This window comes from Ammospiza nelsoni, chromosome 3 (genome assembly GCF_027579445.1).
Source record: "Ammospiza nelsoni isolate bAmmNel1 chromosome 3, bAmmNel1.pri, whole genome shotgun sequence".
NCBI classification, from domain to species: Eukaryota; Metazoa; Chordata; class Aves; order Passeriformes; family Passerellidae; genus Ammospiza; species Ammospiza nelsoni.
This window is the reverse complement of record NC_080635.1, coordinates 62,080,306-62,101,719: the sequence shown is the minus strand read 5'-3', so window position 1 is coordinate 62,101,719 and position 21,414 is coordinate 62,080,306. Positions and strand designations below refer to the sequence as shown.

The 21,414-nt window shown below is 45.2% G+C and overlaps 1 protein-coding gene across 2 annotated transcripts in view; it reads left to right on the top strand.

Annotated features, from left to right (window-relative positions):
- The first annotated feature begins 8,058 nt into the window (after nt 1-8,058).
- RSPO3 (R-spondin 3) overlaps nt 8,059-21,414 on the top strand; it is a 59,097-nt gene continuing 45,741 nt past the window's right edge. Inside the window, exon 1 of one of the 2 annotated variants that reach the window (XM_059468498.1) lies at nt 8,059-8,537. In XM_059468498.1, coding sequence (XP_059324481.1) covers nt 8,441-8,537 — 97 coding nt within the window. In that variant the 5' untranslated portion in view covers nt 8,059-8,440. Of the gene's footprint in view, nt 8,538-9,802; nt 9,924-21,414 lie in introns of those variants that run through there. The other variant, XM_059468499.1, reaches the window with a different exon arrangement.

Sequence of the window (21,414 nt, the reverse complement as noted above, 5' to 3'; positions counted from 1 at the left end):
TGTCGCTGGTAACAGCCTTCAGGGCAATTACTGCTCTTTGATTAGAAATGGAATTGACTAACATGCCACCAGAAAAGTGGCAGCATCGATGAGTGTGTGATTCCCCCGTGCCCCAATAATGGATTAAACAAATGTTTCACACCTAAAGACTCTGGTTGCATTTGGAAAAGCCCAACTGGTTTCTCACAGGCAAAATTTGCTGGCTGACAGAGCATGTTGCTGCTGCCTGCTGCTCCCTTCCCACCTCATGCACCCAGCGGCTTGCTGCTTGTTTATTTAAATGACACTGTTGTTTGAAATGATGGGGGCTTCTTATCCTCTTGAGTCATGCATTCTCTGTCTGCGATCCTCTGTTTAGGCACTTTTAGCACCTCATTAATTACTAACTGCAACAAAGTCATGCTGTTTTGCAACTCTATTGCCTTTGTTAAGAAATCTCAATCCTGTGTTAGAATGTGAAAGGGGACTGTTATCTACCATATGCCCTGCTTGACTCCATGGTACAAAATTAGCTTTCTAGTTCCTGAAAAACATATACTTGTGCTCCTTGAATGCATACCCCATGGCTAAACAGCCTGGCTTCCGATAAGTGGCCTGCCAGTACCAATTGTAGAAGGTACTGCTGCAGATAAAACCCCTTCTTAACTCCACACGATATAAATAAATATTTTATCCAGGAATACGCCATTTCTTAACAATGTTTTTAAGAAGTCTTAGTAAGGTCCTTAATATGCCCTGCTGCAAAGTGCTACCCTAGATGCCTTTCCATGAGACTGTGGTTACTAAAACCCTCTCAAACAGTTAACTATTAAAGATAAGTAACTAACAGATTAGGCAGTTGGAGATATTATTTCACTCTTAGATGGAAGGTCGGTGGGACAACATAATGTAAGGACAATGAAAGTCTTCCTTGTGATGCTCTGAATGTTATCAGTGTATGTAAACTCTGCAGGCACATTAAGGCAGATTGGTACAAGAGGTTTGCTCCAAAAGGGATTTTGATAGCTGTGCAGAAAGCTGTGATTTAAGAATCATCTTCAGCAGCAGCTGAAGCTGGAAGAACCTAATTAAATTCACAATGTCCTTCCTTGTTTGGGGTGAATGCTCCTCGGAGCACAGCTCCTGCAGAGACCCAGAGCCAGCACAGGCAGGACTCTTGCGTGAGCAGACTGTGGGCCAAACAGAGCTAAATTCACTGAGGATCTAGACCCAGCCACCAGTGGAAGCAGGCCCATCCCATCAAGCAGCGTGTAAAAGCTTGTTTACAAAACAGGGACAGAAAAATACAAATGGTAACAATAGCGACTTTTCTTAGTGGTTAGGGTATATGCAGCCAGAAGACACCAGTTTCTGCTAATAAATTTCCACATAATGTGAAATGTGCAAGCATACTTTCAAAAAAGAGACAGAAAATAAGATTTCCCTTCATGGGCCTTAAAATCATTTCCTTCTTATCATCTGACACCAAGACTGTTTATGGTGGCACAGACGCAGTAAAGCAGCCTGCGAAGCAACCTCAGCCAAAGAATCACACAACTGAGAGCTCAGGGTGTGGGGTGCAATTGCACTCAGAATCACACTCCCATGGAAGGTACTCATGCAGCATGGGTCCACACAGTGGCTAAGTTTTATGGCAATTGGGCTAAAGGGAACTCTAGAATAAGACACAACTGACTTTTTTAAAAAGAAAGGATCTTAATTTCCCCCCCCCCGATGGAGGAGGCTGTCTGACTCAGGAATAAATGGATATTTAGCTGTGCAGAAAATCCTAGCTGGTCTGAGTGTTTCCTTATTGCTAGCTCCTGCTTGCTTTCAATTCAGGATGAATGTCGATTCTGGTAGCAGGTTAGAAGGAACACCAATTGCCACCACTTATTTGGAGAGTTTAGTCATCTAAATACTGAATGTCGGATGTCACTTGCAAAGTCATATGCTCACCAGGTAGGATTTGCTCCTCCTAAATTGAAAATGTTTTCCTATTTCATGAGATCTTAGCTTTCAAGTTGTGGCTGTCTGATGGCTGATTTGTAATTTGTTCAATGTAGTAGATGTAGATACTAGCTTAGCAGAAGATCCACATCACTAAATCCTTGTTATTCAAGGACCAGTCATCAGCCTCATGCAAAAAGGGAACTAAGTTCAGAAGTAAAACACGATGTGATTCTTTCCATTCGTGAACAGCGGTCAGAAATATGCTGGAAGGTACACAAAATGGGTAAGGCTCTCACTAGGGAACGTCTGTACTTCTCTTCAGAGAAGCACAAGGGCTTTTTTCAGCTCTGATGAACTGAATGCAAAATATGAACTGATACAACATATTCAATTGCCTCAAACTCTCCAGACATAGTGATGGATATCAACTTGAGCTTAAAAGTCCTTCTGAAGAGCCCCATGTCACCAGTGCACCAGAGTCAAGCAGAGAAAAAATATTCTTCAGGACTACCATTTTGCCATTTTCCAGAGTTTCACTTTACTTATTTCACTTGAAATAAGCAACAAGAGCATTTGGGTACAGAAGTGTTCCAGACTGCTCAGCACTATCTGCCTAGTATTAAACCCCCCACAGAATAAGTATCAGTGACACATTTACTGATATTTAGTGAAGGACAGGGCAGGGTAAGCCATGGTTGTATGCTCTGTTCCTCATGTTGGGACAGTGGCTGCTCGGCTCCTCAGCTACACCTCCTACAGTCCTGTAACACCTCTTATGGCTTCAGGCCACTGCAGCTGAGCTGCTTCAGTATATCCTGGCAATGGATTGTTGAGGACAGCTGGAACTGCAGCACACGAGCTCTATCAACACTGTGCACCACCGTCCTTCTTCTTCATGCCCACCTGTTCCTCTGAGTGAACACCAGGCAACCTGCCCGTCACCCACGCCGTGTGCCGAGTGAGCACACACACAGAGAAATGGGCTTGTTCCCTTGTCCCTGCCTTTCCAAGGAACCCGACATCTGTAATCTCACGTAAGGTACTGAGATTGCTTCACTGACCTATTTGAGACACTCCCTGCCCTTACTGTTTTACACATCAGGTTTTTTCATTTTCTTATGGTGGATCAGACCAGGAAACCGAATATGCTAAAAAAACCTTTTTTGTGTTTCATTTTTCAGCTGGATATTTCCCAAACCCTTGGACCAACAGAGCCCAGGAAGTGGGAATGAGCAAGTCGCTTGGGTAAGTGTGGAATCTACTTAGATGGACATTAACACCAAAGAAATTCACAGGAAACACTGCCAAAGTGAGAAAACAGCTCCTCCCAAATACTGAAATCATAGAGAAATCAATGCCTAGGCAAATGCATGTGTCAGACGGCAGTGAACCTTTGTTGCCGGTTACTCACATCCTCCAGCTTTACCCAGTGATAGTTCCACCCTATGGGCTGTCACCACAGGACAAGCAGACTTGGGCAAACTGATGCATGAATTTAAGCCACTACAGTTATTCTAGTATTGCCTTCTGGGTGGTTAAAGCCTACATCAAAAGTTTTGGGGTTTCTTTCAATTTAACATACATTAGAAAAACATTTATGTTTCTTGCTTCTGTTCTATAATGAGTATTTGCACCCAAAATACACAGATACTTCCATGGTAATGCTGAGACCTTTTCTTACAGACACAGTTGCTCTAGGCACAGATTCTGCAAACACAGAACAAAAAGTTGGTCTGCATCCCAAGTGTTTTACAATTGGATCGCAAGTCCAAGAGAAGACCAACTGATAGATGAATACAGGGAAACAATGACTTAGCACGGTTTGATCATCCTCATATTAACTGCTAAAACTTCCTCTGTGCCAAAAACTTCTCATTTTGAGGCTTTCCTGTTGGGCTTTCTTAACTGAACTGCATCTGGAAGGTTTGTGCTACAAAATTTGTTTGTGTTTTCCCCACAAATACGCCTTTTTTTTTCCCCCGCATACAATAAAACAACAATTCATCCCTCCTCCAGTGTGATTCCGAAGACCAGAGCAAACCTCTCTCAGACTGATAAAAGGTCAAGATGACAGCAGCAGGCTTTGGACCTGACCCAGACAGAGGGGTAGTCCAGATCGACGTGCTAATTTAGGACCTGATCCTGTAAACTTTGATTACACTGGGATTTTATTACAATGACAGAATTGCACAAGTCGGAGATGGGAAAAATCAATTAGGTCATCTAGTCTATTTGTTGCCAGTGTAGGATTGTTCTCTGCTGCACATGTTAGTGTTCTGCCATTAGATATTTTAAATATCTGAAACATAAAGACATTATTAAGAATATTGGGACTGGATCTTTCAGAATCAGTTTTTTTTTAAAAAAGTATACTTAAGTTCAACTTGTGAGTAAAGCATTTTTCATCACTCACTTTTTCAGTATACTTAGTACAATCTTCTGTTTGTGATATTAACAGCTTTTGAGAATACTCATGATGTTAAGGGAGATTAACCTCCTAAATTGAACATGACTAAATAACAAATGGGTTATGTTAGGAAACATAGAGAAAAGTAACAACTGTCAGATTGGGAAATATGGAAAAGAGACACACACAGAAACACAAATACTTACATCTATGTGTCTGTGTCTGTGTCTGTGTGTGTGTGTGGGTGTGGGTTCTGGGTAATTTCTTATATATTGGTGTCTTTCTGTGTGCTTTGCCAACTGTGCTTGCCCTTAGTTAGCACAGGAAAAGAGAAATCTGGAGCAAAGACTGTCATGATTTGGGGTCCTGTGTGGTGCCAAGAATATTGTGGGTGTTTAACAAATAGTAGATGCGTTGAGTTGTGCAACTGTTACTCAGGACTCCTGCTCCAGTCCTCCAATCCTTCTCCCTTCTCAGATATTACTGACCCAGATCTGTGGGGAAGCTGCTACCAGGAATGACTCCTTGGTGGTGGAGTCTGATCTATGCCATCTACAGCCTGATCAGTACCTGAAAAATAAGAATATGTATCAGACACAGTATGCTTCGTTTTCAAGTTATATATCAGAAGCAATCCTTTATTCCTTTACTGTGTTTCTCAAGTTGAAAAGGCAAATTAGTGACTCTTTTGTTCACTTACACAAACTATTTCCAGTCTAGAGAAGAATGACAAAGGGTGATCATTCAGCTGTCCTGTTCACATGGCTAGTTTTTATGACTAGAGTGCCATTTTAAGCAAACACAATATCAGCTATTAATTGAATATTAATATTTTATTTGCAATATAATCTGAGGATCCTGAGGCCACCTTTTTCTCCAATACAATGCATTAGCTATTTGGAAAACTGAAATCAAGATTTTCTAGCTATGGGATTTTGCACGGGATGGGCAGGAATTACGATAGTGAAAACACCACACACTATTACTCTTTGACGAAAGGATACAATCCTTAAAAAAAAAAAATCCAAACCACAGCAGAACAATACCTAGCTGATTTTACAGACTCCTGCTGCTGGCTTCATTGCAGCTCAGTAAAACAGATGTATTTGACTTTCCGGCAGCACACAGACCATCAGCCATTCTGTCCCTCCCCACCCTCTTTAATAAACCCCAAAACAGTGCTGCATTGAACCACCCTGGGAACTGTTTCCGATTCATCTGTTTCACTTGCAAGGAGACACTGCATCCAGCTCCCTCCCAGTGTGTGCTGCTGCTGCTCCTCACATCTCCCAGCCTGGTGAAGGGAGGCTTCTGGCGAGCTGGATCTCCCCAAAACTGATGGTCCACCTAGCGCGGGCCCAGGCACAGCTGTGCAGCCCTTGCAGCCCAGCCCGCTCGCTGGCTCTGCCTCCCCAGGGCTGATGTCAGCCTGAACTTTGCCGCTGATATCTCATCCATCGGGATGAGCGACATAAACAGAGAATTGCACGCCAGAGTTTTGCTCTGGAACAAGCTCCTTCCACACATTTCAACAATATAAATCTTCCCCTTTTATCGCAGAATGGCAGTAACTGTTTATGGGTTCAGTTTGTTATTGTTGTTGGGTGGTTTTCTTCCCCCCTAATGGGGGTAGTTTGTGGAGGCAACCAAGCTCCTGGTGTCCTCTCACCCTGCCACTTTTTGGATCCTGTCTTGAGTCAAGGCACAGCTTTTGTTTTTTCCTCGTCTATGTCTCTGCCCCTCTTCCACAGCCAATAAACCACCTCTCCCCCCCGGCTGCTGGTCACTCATGCATGCCCTGCCCTACTGCTTGGCCCTGGCTTGGTGCACGCTCCACAAGTCAGTTCTGCTGAGGCTCTTGGGTGACCCAAGCAGTCCCCGGGGCTCTCTCCCAACACATGTGTCCCACGCATCTCTGCTGGAGCAAGGACACAGCAAAGGGAAGAGGCTGGAGAGACAGTGAGCAGAGTTTCTCAGTCGTGCTTTGTCAGAGCAAGGAGAGGGAGTTGCACTCCCCATTTGTTTAATGTTTTCCTTATGTTTCTTGCGGAGCGTTTATTTTTTGACATGCTTTCTCTGCCCACTGGTGCTAATGCTGCTCGAGTGAGTTGGCTGGCTAGCTGCAGGTTGGCTCACATACATGTCCCATCCTTTCTCCACTGCCTTGTTTATTTGTGCCACTCGCCTGGCTTGCTCAGCTATTTATGTGTATACACTAGCACACAAGAAGTTTCAACCTCCAACGAGACGAAACATCGAGACAAATGCACTTTCTACATGGCAGGGTAGCCCCTAGTTTCGTCTGCTGAATGATTTTTATTTTATGCCTCTCTGGCAATCCCACCCCATCCGGCTCAAGTATCCTGGATTAGAAAGACTTTCCCCAGAGTCCTTTTCAAAGGGAGCCTCCCACAGACCTTTAAATCCCCCACATTTTATGGTGCCGATATTTAACAGCTCTGAGAGGGACAGCGGAGGGAGAGAGCGGGGAAAACAGTTACAAATAAGAGTGGCCGCTCCTCACACCATTGAGGTTCTTGATGCGATCAGCGCCGCTTTACACGGCTCACTCTCATCCCAGCGATAGGCACCCTAGATAAGAAGGCAAGCGAGAGAGAGCTCAGTGAAGTCGCCAGTTTTACCTTGAATCAACCTCACCACCCCCTTTGTAGCCTTCCCCTTCACCCCAAAAGGAAACCCTTGCGGGAGAAAAGAAACGCGATACCCTTCTGTCAAACAGGCCGCCTCGCTCCGCCGAGGTGCAGCCGAGCTGCGCCCTGGCTGCCGGCGCTCTGCCGGGGCTGCCGGCGCTCCCGGGCCGAGAGGCTGCTGTGCTCACCCCGGGCTCAGGGCTCCGCTCGACCCCGCTGGCCCGGGGCCAGCCCCGTGTGCAGCCTGCCGCCCGCCGGCCGTGGGGACGGTCCCCGACCCCGGCAGGACACGCGGGTTTGCTCTGCTCCTTCCCACCGGAGAAGCCACCCTGGAACACCCCTGCCCAGCGGGGAAAGGCCACAACGCAGATAAAAAATCCCGAGAGGCAGGAGACCCCGCAGCGCCCCACTCCCATCTCCCCACCTCCGCTGCGAGCCGGGACGTAAGGGGCAAATTCGGGGACGAGAGGGTGCGCGCCGTGCGCCCCTCGGCAGGGGAGGGCTGAGCACCCCGCCCCGTCCCCCGGCGAGTGGGGGCGCCCCTCCCCACGGCGGGGCCGGGGCGCGGGGGGCAGCGGCATCTCCGCCGTGACCCCGGCCGGGCCGGCGGCGGAGGGGAGGCGAGCGGGACCCGCGGCAGGGAGGGGGCCGCCGGCGAGGCTGCAGAGCCCCGCTGCCGGAGGATGCTCGGGCGCCGCTGCCCCGAGGGGCTCTGCCGGGAGAGGGGAGCCTCCTCCCGCCGTGCCGGGGCGCTGGGCTCGCCTCCTCCCGGCGCGGCGCGCCCCGCCCCGGGGACTCTCCCCCGGGGCCCCGCCGAGGAGCAGCTCCCGCATGAAGCCCGGGGGCTCCTGGTCGGCGGGCGGGAGAGCCGGGGGGGCCCGGCCCACCTGCGCCCGGCGGCTGGCGGTGCCCGCGGCGCAGAGCGCGGCTGCTCCGGATCGGCGGCGGCGGGGCTGGGTCCTCCCTCTGCCCCCCCGCCGCTCCCGCCCTCGCACACTCCTCTCCCACCGCCATCCATCCATCCGTCCTGTCGGCACCTCGCACACACGGGCGCGCACAGCCGCACGCACCCCGGCACCCGCACAACATGCTGCCGGCCGCCGGCCCGGCATGGACCCCGGCGGCGGCTGCTCGGCTCCTCTCCGCTGCTGACTGCCCTCTGAGGTTCGCGGCAGGTAGCGGGGCAGACTGCTGGAAAGTGCAATAGGAAAAGCCAAGGGGAAGGGAAAGGAAAAAAAAAAAAAAAAAGGAAGAAAAAAAAAAAAAAAAAAAAGAGAAAAAAAAAAAAGGCAAAAGACATCAAGCCGGCCAAGCCCAGCTTTGGATCTCAGTGCAGGTATTTCTGCTGCTGTGTTCATCCCTTGCCGCCTACCACCCCGGTTTATTATTTCTTTTTTTAAGGAAAGAAAAAAAGGACGAAAAGGAGAAGTCGAACTCTCAAAGGGTTACTATGCAATTGCGACTGATTTCTTGGTTTTTTATCACTTTGAACTTTATGGAATACATTGGCAGCCAGCACGCCTCCAGGGTACGGCGACAGGGAAGAAGTAAGTGCGAAGAGATTTATACTTTGATAACTTCTGGTTCCATTCCTTGTGCTGTTCACCTGTCCGGGGGGTTCCGTGCCCCCGGTGCCCGGGCGAGTGCGCTGGGAACTAAATCCCGCGTCAGCGGCGCGGCCGAGCGGATTTGCAGGCAGTTTCATTCAACGGGAGGGATGAAAGCGATTTTTGACCTCTCTCTGCTCTTCTTTCTCACCTCACCGGGATGAGCAGCGCGGGCTCTGGGAAGACCTGCGTCTGGTGCTTTACATTTTAATTTCTGGTGAAAGGGAACGTCCTTTCTTAGGTCTTTCCTCTTTCTGAAGGGAAAGGGCGATGACACGACAGGTAACTTTTTGCCGGTATGCCCTAAGCGCCCTTCTCCATCCCGGTCAGGAAGCCCCCTTCCCAAGAGCGGGCAGTACGGATTATCGCTATAGGCTAATGCTGAGGGGCGCTGGGGGTGTCCCGGCTCTGTCCGGCCCGTTGGCTTTCAGCCTCCGCTGGCCACTAGTCACCCATTGTCACCGTCCTGGGACCGCGGCCCCTGAATTTTTTTAAATTTTTAAAATTTTTTAGATTTTAATCCCATGGGATAAGGGAAGTCCATCCCTTCTGATTTAACCGGCCCCGGTCCATCTCGGCCCGGGTCCGGGGCAGAGGCAGGCGGGGGCCGGGGGGGCGAGATGCAGTGCCCAGGGTGCTGGCAGAAGCTGCCTGCCCCCCGTGAGTGTTGGAAAGGAGAGCCCCCCGTCATTGGGGCAGAGAGAACAGGGAGGCAGCAGCGAGTCGCCCCCTTGGGAAGTCGCTGTCCAGGTCGCGGGGCTCTCCACGCTCAGGCGGTCTCTGGCTCCGGCCTGGGGGTGCGGTGTGGGCTCGGATCCGCGGTGACACCTCCGGCAGCGCCGCCGGCCGGAGCCTTGCCGTGACCCTGCCGCAAGGAGCCGTGCATGAGCGGGATGCGGCGGCAGAGGCCGGCGGGACGTGCCCCCGACCCGGCCTCGCCACCCCGCCTGAATGGGACCCGCCGCCGCTTCGGGAGAGGAGGCGTTTTCTGAGGGGCTGCTCGTGCCTGTGCGCTCCCCCTGACAGCTGCAGACACCGAGGAAATGTCATAAAACACAGCCCCCTGCATTTCATCAGCAAGAAGTAACTGAGTTACTTCCTCGGGGAGGGGAGGTACTGTTATTTGAATTTTCTCCTGCTCAGCCTTCGCTCCCTTGCCCTGCTTGGCACGGCTGGCCCTTGAAAGACTCCTTTGTATGGTTTGCCTCCTGCAAACAAGTTTTGATTCACCTAAAGTGCCCCTAAAGCGGAGCTGCGGACGAGAGAGAGCGGGGCTCCAGCCCTCCGATCCCCACGGCCTCACAGCGAGGGAGCACTAAGGGCTAAGTAAAACATGTCAGGGCATCCGGTTTATTATCCTTGGCAAGGGAGGGCTCCGCAGCCTCCATCACCTCCCACCCACTCCTTTAACCCCTGGCGACCGCGGGCCCGCAAGCTGCGGGGGGCAAGGAGGGGTACCCCGCGGGCTCGGCGGAGGCTCGGCCCGGGCTGGGGGCACGGCGGGGCTCGGGGGGCAGCACGGCGGGGCTCGGGGGGCAGCACGGCGGGGCCCCCTCCTCCCGCACTCGCTCCGGCGGCACCTGGAGCGCGGCGCGCCGGGCCAGCGCCGGGCCGGCGGCGACCTCTGCTGTCCCGTGCCGCGGCGGGCAGCCCGCCCTGCAGGTGCTCGGCTCCCGCACGGCTCGGCACGGCTCGGCACGGCACGGCTCGGCACGGCTCGGCACGGAGCTGCCCCGCTCTCTCGGCGGGAGAAGGCAGGTCTGCCTCCTGCCCCGAGCGGAGGGGCAGACGCGCCGCGCTCCTCCCGGAGAGCGCCGTCCCACCTCGCTCGTCCTCAGGCAACCTGCACAGCGGGGCAGCTTTCGGAAAATAGGGCGGAAGGGTTGGCCGCGAATGTTGAGCTGGTTGGTACACCGTGGGGAAGGTACCGAGCGCTTGCTCAAAGTTTTTATGGCAAAGTTTTTTGGTTGAAGTGCAGGAGTTAGCATAGATTCAGAGCAGAACAAGTGGCTGGAAAATCACAGCTAGAGGGTCAGAATGGGAATCTGGCTCGTTGTTTTGGCAGCGAAGGCAAAAAGCCTTTCAGAACACCTCACCTGGATGTGCTGTCCATCATCCACTGGCCGAGGTCTTCAAATCCAGCTGGTTGCAAAACACGATTTGGTATAAAAATAGTGGTTACTTAGCTTGAAGCAAAGAATTAGAGACTGAGTGTTTATGAAAGATTATAAAAGTGGTTATGATCTCTTGCACTAATCACTTTGGCTTAAAAAACCTATGAATTGCTGTTAGTAATAGTGCAACTTTATTATAATTACAGTGTGCAGATAAAGACGGCACCTGCCAAATTAATCTACTGTGTGGAAGACTTTCCCTGGATTTCTTTTTCTTTTGCTGAGATAGTCTCCTTTAGTCACAAATAAGCACGTTTCTAGGGAAATATTTTAAAATTTCTCTTTAACCTGCTTATTTTAAAATATAGTACAAATAAGTTCCCATCAAGCAGTCAGTGAGCCCATGTTACTTTGTTTTCGTTATTATCAGAGTCCTCCACTCCATGTATTGTATTGTAGACTTACATATTTTAAAGTAATTATAAAATCTGAACTGGCTAATTCAGAATACACCATGCCAGAGTCCCAGCTGGTAAGAATTGAAGTTAATTTGTTAAATTATCCCATCAGAAGGATCTGGTCCTGAAGCATTACTTATTTTGTACCTATTGCCAAAGTAATCCTTCCTATGAGAAATGTCTAGTTCGCAATCCTTTTGCTCTCCAAACTCCTACTGAATTTTCTAGCTGGGGAGTCCTGAATTTCTGTCCCATGATCAGTAGTAAAGATATAGTCGGCTCTGGAGAGATAAAACTCCTCTGAAGTCAACAACAAAGTGCAGACACATGATTGGGTCCAGAATTAGACATAGAACACAATCAATAAAAGTTAAAAGCAAACATACCACTAGCAGAGAAATTTGTGGTTTTATTCTGATAAGAGCAATCAAGATTAACAAAGTTGCAGGTTTGAGTCTTACAAGACAGAGTAATATGCAGCTGAGTATAGACTAGTGTACCAATAAATAAGAATTTCTGTGTATTGGCCAGTGATTGCAGTTTGCTTAGAAAAAAAAGGATGATCAAATCAATAGCTCCAAAATATTTTGGCTCTGCAGACTACTACCAACCCCCAAAACTTAGTACTGACAGTTATGTACATCTCTCACTGACCCTCAAGTAGACGGAAATGAAATATTATTTGCTGCGGGTCTGTGAGTGACCGGCAGACCATTTGCCATGACCCTGTGGACTAGAAGTGAGCCACGGACTAAATTTGGAAATCCAGAATAAGTAAACTGATAGAAAATTCTGTATTTCTACTGCACTCTTACTTTTGTGGCTAAAATAATATGTATGACTCTATGGAAATGCAATGGAGGTAGAGCTCCCGTGATTATTGGTAGCCCGTCAAATTGTCTCCTGCCTTTCACTATAATAGCACATCCAGGATACCCAGTGCTCCTTCCTTCCTGCCTTCCTGCCTTCCCTCCTGCCTGCCTTCCATTGCTCCTCTGTCCATTCCTCTGCTGATGCGGGACTGCAGGTCTTCCAGCATCTGCCTCTGGTCACAATTGCTAGTGGAGGGCTCCAGTCTGCAAACACTCTGCATCTCTGGCTTGGTTTGCATACAGCTACTTACAAACTCAAAATTAGGGAGGTGTTTAACAGCCCATTTGTATAGACAGATATATAAATTAAAACAAACCAGGAAAATATTGACAAAACACCAAATGGTGAAATTATTTCTTCAGTCTTTTTATACTCTTGAGGAGGGTGTAATTCACATGGAGGTAGAATGTCAGCAAGAAAAAAGGAGTTAAATTACTCATTAAAACAACACTTCATTGTAGAAACAATTCTTTTAATAGTTCACCACCTATCTATATTATAGATATCTACATGTATGTTCAGGGTTTGCACGTCACAGATGGCAGTACTACAGAATTCATATGTAATATAAATATTGTTACTAATTTTTAAAAATAGAAATAATTTTGTATTTTGGTGCAACAGTTTTAAGCAGAAGTTATCCAGGCAAGCAGCCATCAAGCAGCACCCCTTGGGCAGGATTGAATTACTGTTAGTTCTCTTTCAAAGTGTTTGTATGCTGCTGATAATTTTTTCTCTAATCTCTTCATATTAGCACTGTGAGGGTAAATAGTTTGATGGCAACAAGTGCGTCCTTTTCTTTTTTGCCATGAAACAATATTTCTCATTTTTTGGATGAGAATCTGCCCATTTAAAATTCCTGTTGCAGTCATTGGAAACAGAAGCTGTTCCATCGTGTTGTTGTAAACTGTGAACATATCTCATTGTAGAAATATCTTAAAAAATTAAATATCAGAAAATCACTACCAATCGCTGAAAGCTTTTGAAGCATGATAAGGATGGACTGCTTGTGTTATTAAAAAAATAAAAATCAGTATGTATGTAAAATCTGTGCCTGATCATACCAGCACATGTGGAACGATAAGTGTTGTTATCCCCAGAGACTAAAGGACTTTACTGAGCAGTTCCCATTTCATACCTGATATCTGAAAGGGTGATAATTTTAATTTTTTTTCTATAACTTGCTGAAGACATTTCTTATACTATATAAAATTCATGTTAGACTTTAAATATATGTTACTACAACTTCTCAAAGATATTGATGTAGGATCGTATACCTGAAAATACATGAAAAGTCCTATTTCTCTCTGCAGAGAGAATAAAATATGGCTATTATTAGTAAGAAAGTTTGAACATGCCTCCTTTACTTTCAGTGGAGAAAGTCCTATGGACTGTGCTGGAGCTGGAGTGAGCTTTTTTCTGCAGGATCTCCGGATACATTTTGAATTTGGAAGAAATCCCATACTAAAATACTTGCAAAATTGCATGATTCCAATATGTAAAGTCCCTAAAGAGAATAAAACAATGCCTCTTACCTTTCAAAACTATCATTCTTAAGTTGCTTGGGAGGCAGTCTCTTTCTTAATCATATGAAAAGTATCACTATTTTACTACTTCCACCAACTGAGCCAACTGAAGCCAAACAAGTTAACTGAGACTAATTTCTTCTTTTGAGCTTTGCTCTTAACATACCAAGCCTTTGCCAATCCCCATTCTGCTGTTTCTTCTTGCTATAAATTTTTCACTGGAGACTAAGGAAGTTACACCTGATAAAATCTGAGCTAGAACTCAAAAATCAGACTTAGTAATTTTCTCTTGCTTAGCATGCTCATTTTGCTCTCTGGTTTGCAGAGCAAGTGTGCTGGCTGCACCACTGCACTTTATCGCTAGCATTAGCAAGCTGTCTGTCATTTCATACTCAATCATTTATAGACAGTGACCACTAGAACACTCCTCCATTAAAACTATGGATGTTCTCAAGAACAAATTTTCCCCCGCAGTGAGTTGTCCCTTTCGCTCGAAATTAAAGTAGAAGTTGCGAAAGCTTGGTGGAGGAGATATAAAAGATAATAAAAAAATATTTTTGTCTCACTTCTAATTTTGGAGTCTGAACAACTCAAAATCACTTGGCCAATTTTTTTACCAAAATAATTCTGAACAAAGCAATCTTATCAGATGACAAAAGGCAGCTGAAACCATGTACGTTTTTATAAAAAACTCTGTCTGCTATTACCACAAACAATGCTTCAGAAGAAAGTACTCAGAGAACATTTATTCATGCAAAACATGCTATGACTCTCAAAAAAAAAAAAAAAAAGATGAGAGCTCCAACTCTTATATAAATAGTTGAATAACTGAGCTTTTGGTGACAGCAGAATCATTAAAGTTAGGTGTTTTGTCATAATAAAATCCAACAGATTTTATTAATGAGTACTTTAACCTTATTTTTGTTGCTAGAACAGAGCAGTGCGATGAGCAATGCTACTTAAGGAACGATTGTACTACGGTTGTCCGACAGCTGACTAATAAACATTTCTGTGTGTTTCAGTTTCCAGATCATGAGCTATCGACCTTGCATTTTAAAATGTTAGTGTTACTTACTCCTGTAAACCAACATAACAGCCACTGAAGTAAAGGAGCCACAAAACACATCTTGCTCCAGTGCTCCTAGGCAAGAACTCACCTATGGGGAGTCAGAGCTGAACTGGGAGAGCCTTTGGCTGTGGCAGTGCCACCGAGCTCCTGCCAGCCTGAAGCAGCACCCCAGTCCTGCACTGATATTTTGGCTCCAAACAAGAGGAAGGAAGAGCATAAAGGAATGCTTGTAGTAGTACTTTTAAATAAAAGTAAAACTCCAAAACACAGGTTTACACCAAGTTCTCGTAGTGCTGCTATAAACTTTATCCTTTCAAGCTTCTTAATGTGCGTCAGTGTAACATCCTGATAGGTTTCGTGTTTAAAATTGCAAGGTCCTAGATGGGATTTCAGACATTTAATATATTCTGCAGGGTAAAGAAGATTTTGGGGCACTGTAAAATGAAACAGGAGGTCATTGATAGATGTTGGGATAGTAACGATGTGTGATTCCTGTGGCTTCCTGTAAAGGGCAAGGGCAAACACAGAAGGGCTCATATCCAAGAACTGGACATGAGGTGCCTAAGGTGTGTCTGGGACAGGATTTAAATATTAGCCACTCACCTTCAAATAATGTGTCATTTCCACCTCACCCTCAACACGTGGACATTTCTCAGATGGTCTGTAATTTCTAACGTGATGTTTCATCTTACTGGCACTGAACATCTGTCCGTGCTCAGATCCTTTCATGCAGTGACTTTGAAATTTTCTCTTAAAGAAACCCTGCGTTAAAAAAACACAATGAATAAATAGCAGCAAATAATAAATATATCAATGCCAAGTTCCTCCACATGGAGCACACAATATTGCAGATCATTGCTTACTGACATTGGAATAAAGCCACATGCATTCCTGCTCCATACCCAGCCCTCAAGTCCTGGTCTTTCCTGTGCAAACTAAAATTGGTGTGGGCGGCGACCTGAGATTGCATGCAAATCCAGGTGAAAGACATCACTTTATTAGAAAATATCAATACAGATAGTCTAGACTCATGCTAAATGGAAGAATTAAGCTTAGGTTTTCCATTCCTGGCCAAATGTTTTAGCAGCTAAGCTTTTGGATGCGTTAAGGGGCAGCATCCCAGCTGCTCCCTTCTTGGTGTGTTTCAGAAGAAAAGACTGAATTCTCCTTTCTTTTGTTAAAGAATGTACTGGTTTGCAGTGCAGTGTAGTAGTGCCAGGGCACCTCAATTCCCTGGACATCCAGGATTTGATACAGTTTCTGACCTCATCTTTTCAGACCAGGCTAAGGCTCCTTTGTTCAGCGTGCTGGATTTTTCCCCTTTTGTAGGCACCCAACTCTTCTCACCTACTAAAAGGCAACTGAAACATCTTCCTCAGAGCTCCCAGCTGTACTTTGATGCAGGTGTCAATGGAGTTCATCATGAAACAAAGCAGGGATTTTTGGAACGGCACAAATCTACCAAGCATCAGCTTATCCACCCCACTTCTCCCCAGATAACTCCCTGGGTACACAGCTTCACTGGTGATAGTGTTTTCATGGGAAGTCACAGCAGAGGCAGGGCTTAGATATTTTAATGCAGCTTCCCTACAGGGTGAGTTTGTGTTTCAAGGGGAAGGAAGACAAGGTCCTCATGTAAACCAGAATCATAGGAGCAACCAGCTGGTGGAACAAGATTTCCATTGCATTCCTTGAAAAACTTTTACGAACATCCACACGAACCAGAGCTACTAAAACCCGACACTTTAATATGTTTACAAAGTTTATGTATGTTATCAGCACATGCAATACTCCCATAAGGATTTATTACAGGTTTCTTTAGCAACAACATTTTTTATCATAACAGCTCAACTGGTCAGAGAGAGGAAAACAGCCAGTTTCTCCAGAATGAGCCTCCCACACACACTTGTCCAGCATTATTGAGTTGCTTATTCATGAAGATTACTCAAACCAGTGTCGGCAAGTGTTTCATAACCTTGTTTCCTTTTCCTAGAATGTTCATTATTAATTTCACTTTTTCTATGCCACTGAATAATGAGTTGCTGGTGTTATATTACTTGATGTTACTGCCTAGAAGAGCTAGCCCTCCCAAATAGAAAAGTGGGAGCAAAGGCTATTTATTCAACATGGGAGTCAGAAGATGTTAAGTGCAAGTATTTCGCAAACATATGGGGATGGATGAAGATTCCAGAAGTTTTAGTATAACACAGAACTAAAAATAATCAGCTAAATGAGACTTCTTGTGCTGGGCATACTGGCCACAGATGTTTAATAGCAAAATCCTGAAGGCCTGGAAGGCAAATAAATGACATGATTTTGTGTTTTGCAAAAGAAAAAAAAAGAAACCCCACAACAGTTTCTGTTTTGCAGTCCAAAATGAAATCACACATTTGTCTCTTGTGTTTATGTTTTATGAAGAGTTGGGCAATTGACAAGTTTCAGAGTTGAGGGCGTATTAAAAGGGAAAGTAGAATTCTGTATGACAGTGTAGAATTTATAACTTGTGCTATGTCCTAGACAAGTATTTTTAAGATCAAGGCCCCAACTTTAGGAATAAAAATATTTAAATGTGCTTTTTAAGCTACCAGTTGAGGAGAAGTTTCAGAGGTGTAAAAATCTGTCTGTAGGATTCAACTTCAAGTGAATGTCAGCAAAAGGGCATCCTCATTGCTGCTTAGGTCATACATTATTTCTGAAAAATAATTACTTCTGAAAGTAATTTTGAGGAACAGATAAACATAAAAAATTAGTTCCCCTAGACAGATTGTGGACAAAAATATTGCATTTTATCTCCACTGGCATAATTTATTTCTGCTACAAATCTACAAAATCAATATGATTTGAAAGTGCTTATTCTTTTCCATGATGGGGTACCATGTTCATTCATCTGAGTAATTAACTAAGATACTGCTTTAAAGCCCCAGCTTCCTTCAAACATAGAGCAAGTAAGCTGCCACATTACTAACTCTGAGTTCGGTATATCTAACAAGCAGTGACATACATTATGGTTGTATTGTCTCAATCACTCTATGAACGTAAAAATTATGGAGGAAATTTCAAACACACTTTCATTTATGAGGTATCTACATATTGTATCTGGATACTCTGCCAAACACGAGGCTTCCCAAGCTTTATGGAGGTTAGAAGCACTGAGTAGGGAGTGATCAGAGTGGGGGCATCTTACTACTCTGCCAGGATCTGGCTGGCCACAGAGGAAACTCTGGACTGTACCAGTTCAAGATGAGGACAGGCTGCTATTCACCTCTTTCTGAAATCACATCATTTCCAGCTACCCAGTGAGCAGAGAAGTTCATTTCTCCCTCAGGATAAATCACACCTGAGTCCAGATAAAATAGATTAATCAAAAGAGTAGCCTTCTCTTGAATTTCCACAGTTTCAGTGAGAGAGGAGGATTCTAACCATAGCTACCACTAAAAGACCACCAAGCATTATGAAAGCCAATCCATAATCCTTTTTGAAGCCTTGCATTATTTCATGAGAAGTAAGTTATTCATCTATGATACTTGCTGGTTGAGCCTTCTAGTCTGGTTCCATGACTGGCTGCGGTTAATTCTGGGAACAGGAAAAAGGGCCTGTGTTTTTCATCTGGAAGTATGCAGAGACCTTGGGCACATCTCGCTCAAAAGAGATCAGTCACAGAAATTGCAGTACTCCATATAAGAGAGTTTATTCAGAAGTAGAATCTTCCATCTCATCTTCCTTAATTGCTACAGAAACATCTCTGGCTTATATAGGTAATTCCTGGAACCCCCTGACCCCACAGCTGTTGTCCTAGAATTGGAAAAATTTATGTTTATGCATTGTCATCTCTCCTTTCTCCTCTACACATTAATGTCTATGTATCTATCTGTATATTTTCATTCCCATATGTATCTATCTGTATATTTTCATTCACACAAAAATTCACATCAGCACAAGCAAGAATTAAAGTATTTTCACTTTAAGATTGTCTTAAAATATAGGTGAAATTCATGCTGATAACCTCAGGTAGAAGTTTTTGACTCCACGTGAAGTCCTTTGGTTTGTCTGAAAACTCCATCTCTTCTCCCACTGTTCTTATCATCTGTTTGGTCATGGAAAACAAAATTACTAGTTTTATGTAGGTTAAACCAAATGATAAATTAAAGAACAGCAAAAAATTGCCTGGGAAGCTTGGTAAGGGACCCTTTTTTCTTTCTGATTAGCTTGTCATGTTTAAAACTGTACTAGAGAGTTATATGGACCCTTCCCTTTTAGGTTATGAAACCTTCCTTGCTTTTCAAATGACCTGTATCACTAGGCTGGGAATTTTACTTAACCACTTGGAAGGAAGATGATGCTCCAGAGATTATGCTCTGGGCAGGGAAAATTGGTGATTCCAGTGAGAAGTGTTTTTCCTTGCCACTGTGATAATGCAGCAGCACTGCTGCTGATGTTCCTGGGGTTGGCCATGCGTATGGGTACACTTCTGTAACTGCATCTGTGCACGTGCAAGGAAAGACAATATTCCTCTCTTTTATCAGCAAACAGAAATGTCACAATCATAAGACACATGCCATACTAACCCGAGGTTTTCAATTAGAGCCTCTGCATTGTTTTTAATGGGAGATGGTTTAGGCAGAATAAACATGTCACAGAGGTTAAGGGACTGATTCTGCTTCTAGCTACAGCTCATGTCAGGAAGCAAGTATCTCACAGAGCCCTGCCAGTATAAAATTTGCATGTGCACTGAATCCAGCCTAAATGTTTATAAAGGCTACTAAAAAAAACATGATAAGTTGGAGGTTTTTGTTGCCAATCACCAAGAAAAGGAGCAGAAATGTAGTCTGTAATTTGCTTTGTGAGTTGCTGGTACAGAACATGAGGGTATTCCACTGTCTTTTGTCAGAGAACCAATGCAATTTGCCACTTTAAAGTGTAGGAGAAATATTTTATGGCTTTCTCCATGGTTTACTCATTCACCCTGTCCAGCACTGTGTATTCCTGAGTATTTTCCTTCTTTGCCTTCCCTCTGTTCCTACAGATATTGAACCTGAGCACTATCTCTCAAAGTAGTGCCTGAAGTAATTCACAACATGAGAACATTCACCAGAACAGACTAGCTAAATAAGTGAGCATAGGAATGGACACAAAATGTTGCATTTTCTGAAGTGGCAAGTGGTAGAGGAAGTAATAAGTCTAGATCAGCTCCATTAGCCTGCCAGATTTAATACATGCATGATCCATGTCCTTCTCATAATCCACTCAACACATGAACCCAGCCCAAGCCTGCTGGAAATGAGAACTAGCAGGTGAATGCATTGAACCAGAACAGACACCAGAATTCACATGCAATCATACATACAACATACAGGATGTACAATAATGTTGTCTTTTGTCAAATCAATTTTTAAAATATTTATTTTCTCATGGTCTTAGAAACTTCTATTTTTCCTGAGTGTCATCCCAAAGAAACATGTTTTTAGTGCTCTCTCATCCTCACCCCCCTGTTTGTCTCTGCAAGCAAGTTTCTTCCTCGACGTAGTTTTCCCTTTCAATTACAAATTATTGAAACTTGCATTGCTGTAACCAGGGTTTTGGGGAGTAATGGTGGAAAGAGAAAGGATGCCCTTGAGCTGTGGTGTAATGACTTGATGATAGGAGTGGGTTTCTTGGTAAGAGACAAGAAGCAGTGAAAAACTTTGATTTACAGAGACAGATTGTAAAAACAAGCCATGAATCTCTGCATATACAGAAAGATGTGAATCCTTGGAGCCTGTGTCAGATATAAGGAAGGATGGGAAGGTTTGCATAGAGTAACAGAGAATTTAGTCCTGAGGTCTATCAAATGCAAGAATAGGAAGTGTGAAGTTTGTAAAATTCAGAACTATTCTGAATGTGTCAGCTGACATCAAACATGTCCATGGCTGTTTGACCAAGCACAGATAACAAACTATTCATCCAGTTTTTCTACTGCTCTCCCCTTCAGGGACCAGCAGAAAAAATGCCTTGTTTGCAAAAATACTGAGGAAGGAGGAAAGCCCCCTCCATAATGTCCTGCTTTTCCCCACCACTCTGTCAGGGATGGTCAAGATGTGTGGCAGCGCAGTTGGCCTCGACTCAGTACAACTTACAAATAGGAGTTTGTTCAGAAGTAGAATCCTCCTCCTCAGCTGCATTGATGCAGACAGGATGGGCAGCAGAGTTCCTCAGCTGAACTGCAATGTGCAGCTCTGCTCACTGCACTCTGTAAGCAATTCCCAGCTCTTGTAACGCCTGATGGTCCCAACTTTCCCTATGCCAAGCCCTTTCTCCAACACATTTAATTCCTCAAAGCTCTGTATATCTCTGTTTTCACTTGTGACAGGAGTTAAAGTCCACAAATGGAAATATCTACTCCTCCTCTTGGCTTGCTGTGGAGCCATAGTCCTCCTCCCCCAAAATATTCAGTCTAAGTGGATTTACAGAGTTAGTCTGAAAGTTTCTGAATTAGAAACCCTCTGGTTCAGAGGACAGTGTGAGCACTGCTGTCTCCAAAGGCAGGCCAGTGCTCCTTGCTTCTCTTTAAGATGGGCTCTCCCCGGTGACACCGGGCAGAGGAGGTACCACACCCTGTCCAGCCGGCGGCCTCGTGCTCAGACAGCTCTCTCAGCTGCCAGTTCTTCTTTAAGGCTTTACAATGAACAAGTTTCAAACAAACATCAGATGAAAGCAATTTTGAGCCTAAACCAAGCATGGCCAGGTTTGCATTGGTGATTTATTGGTGCAAGTCATCAGCTCCTATTACCTTTTTCTTGA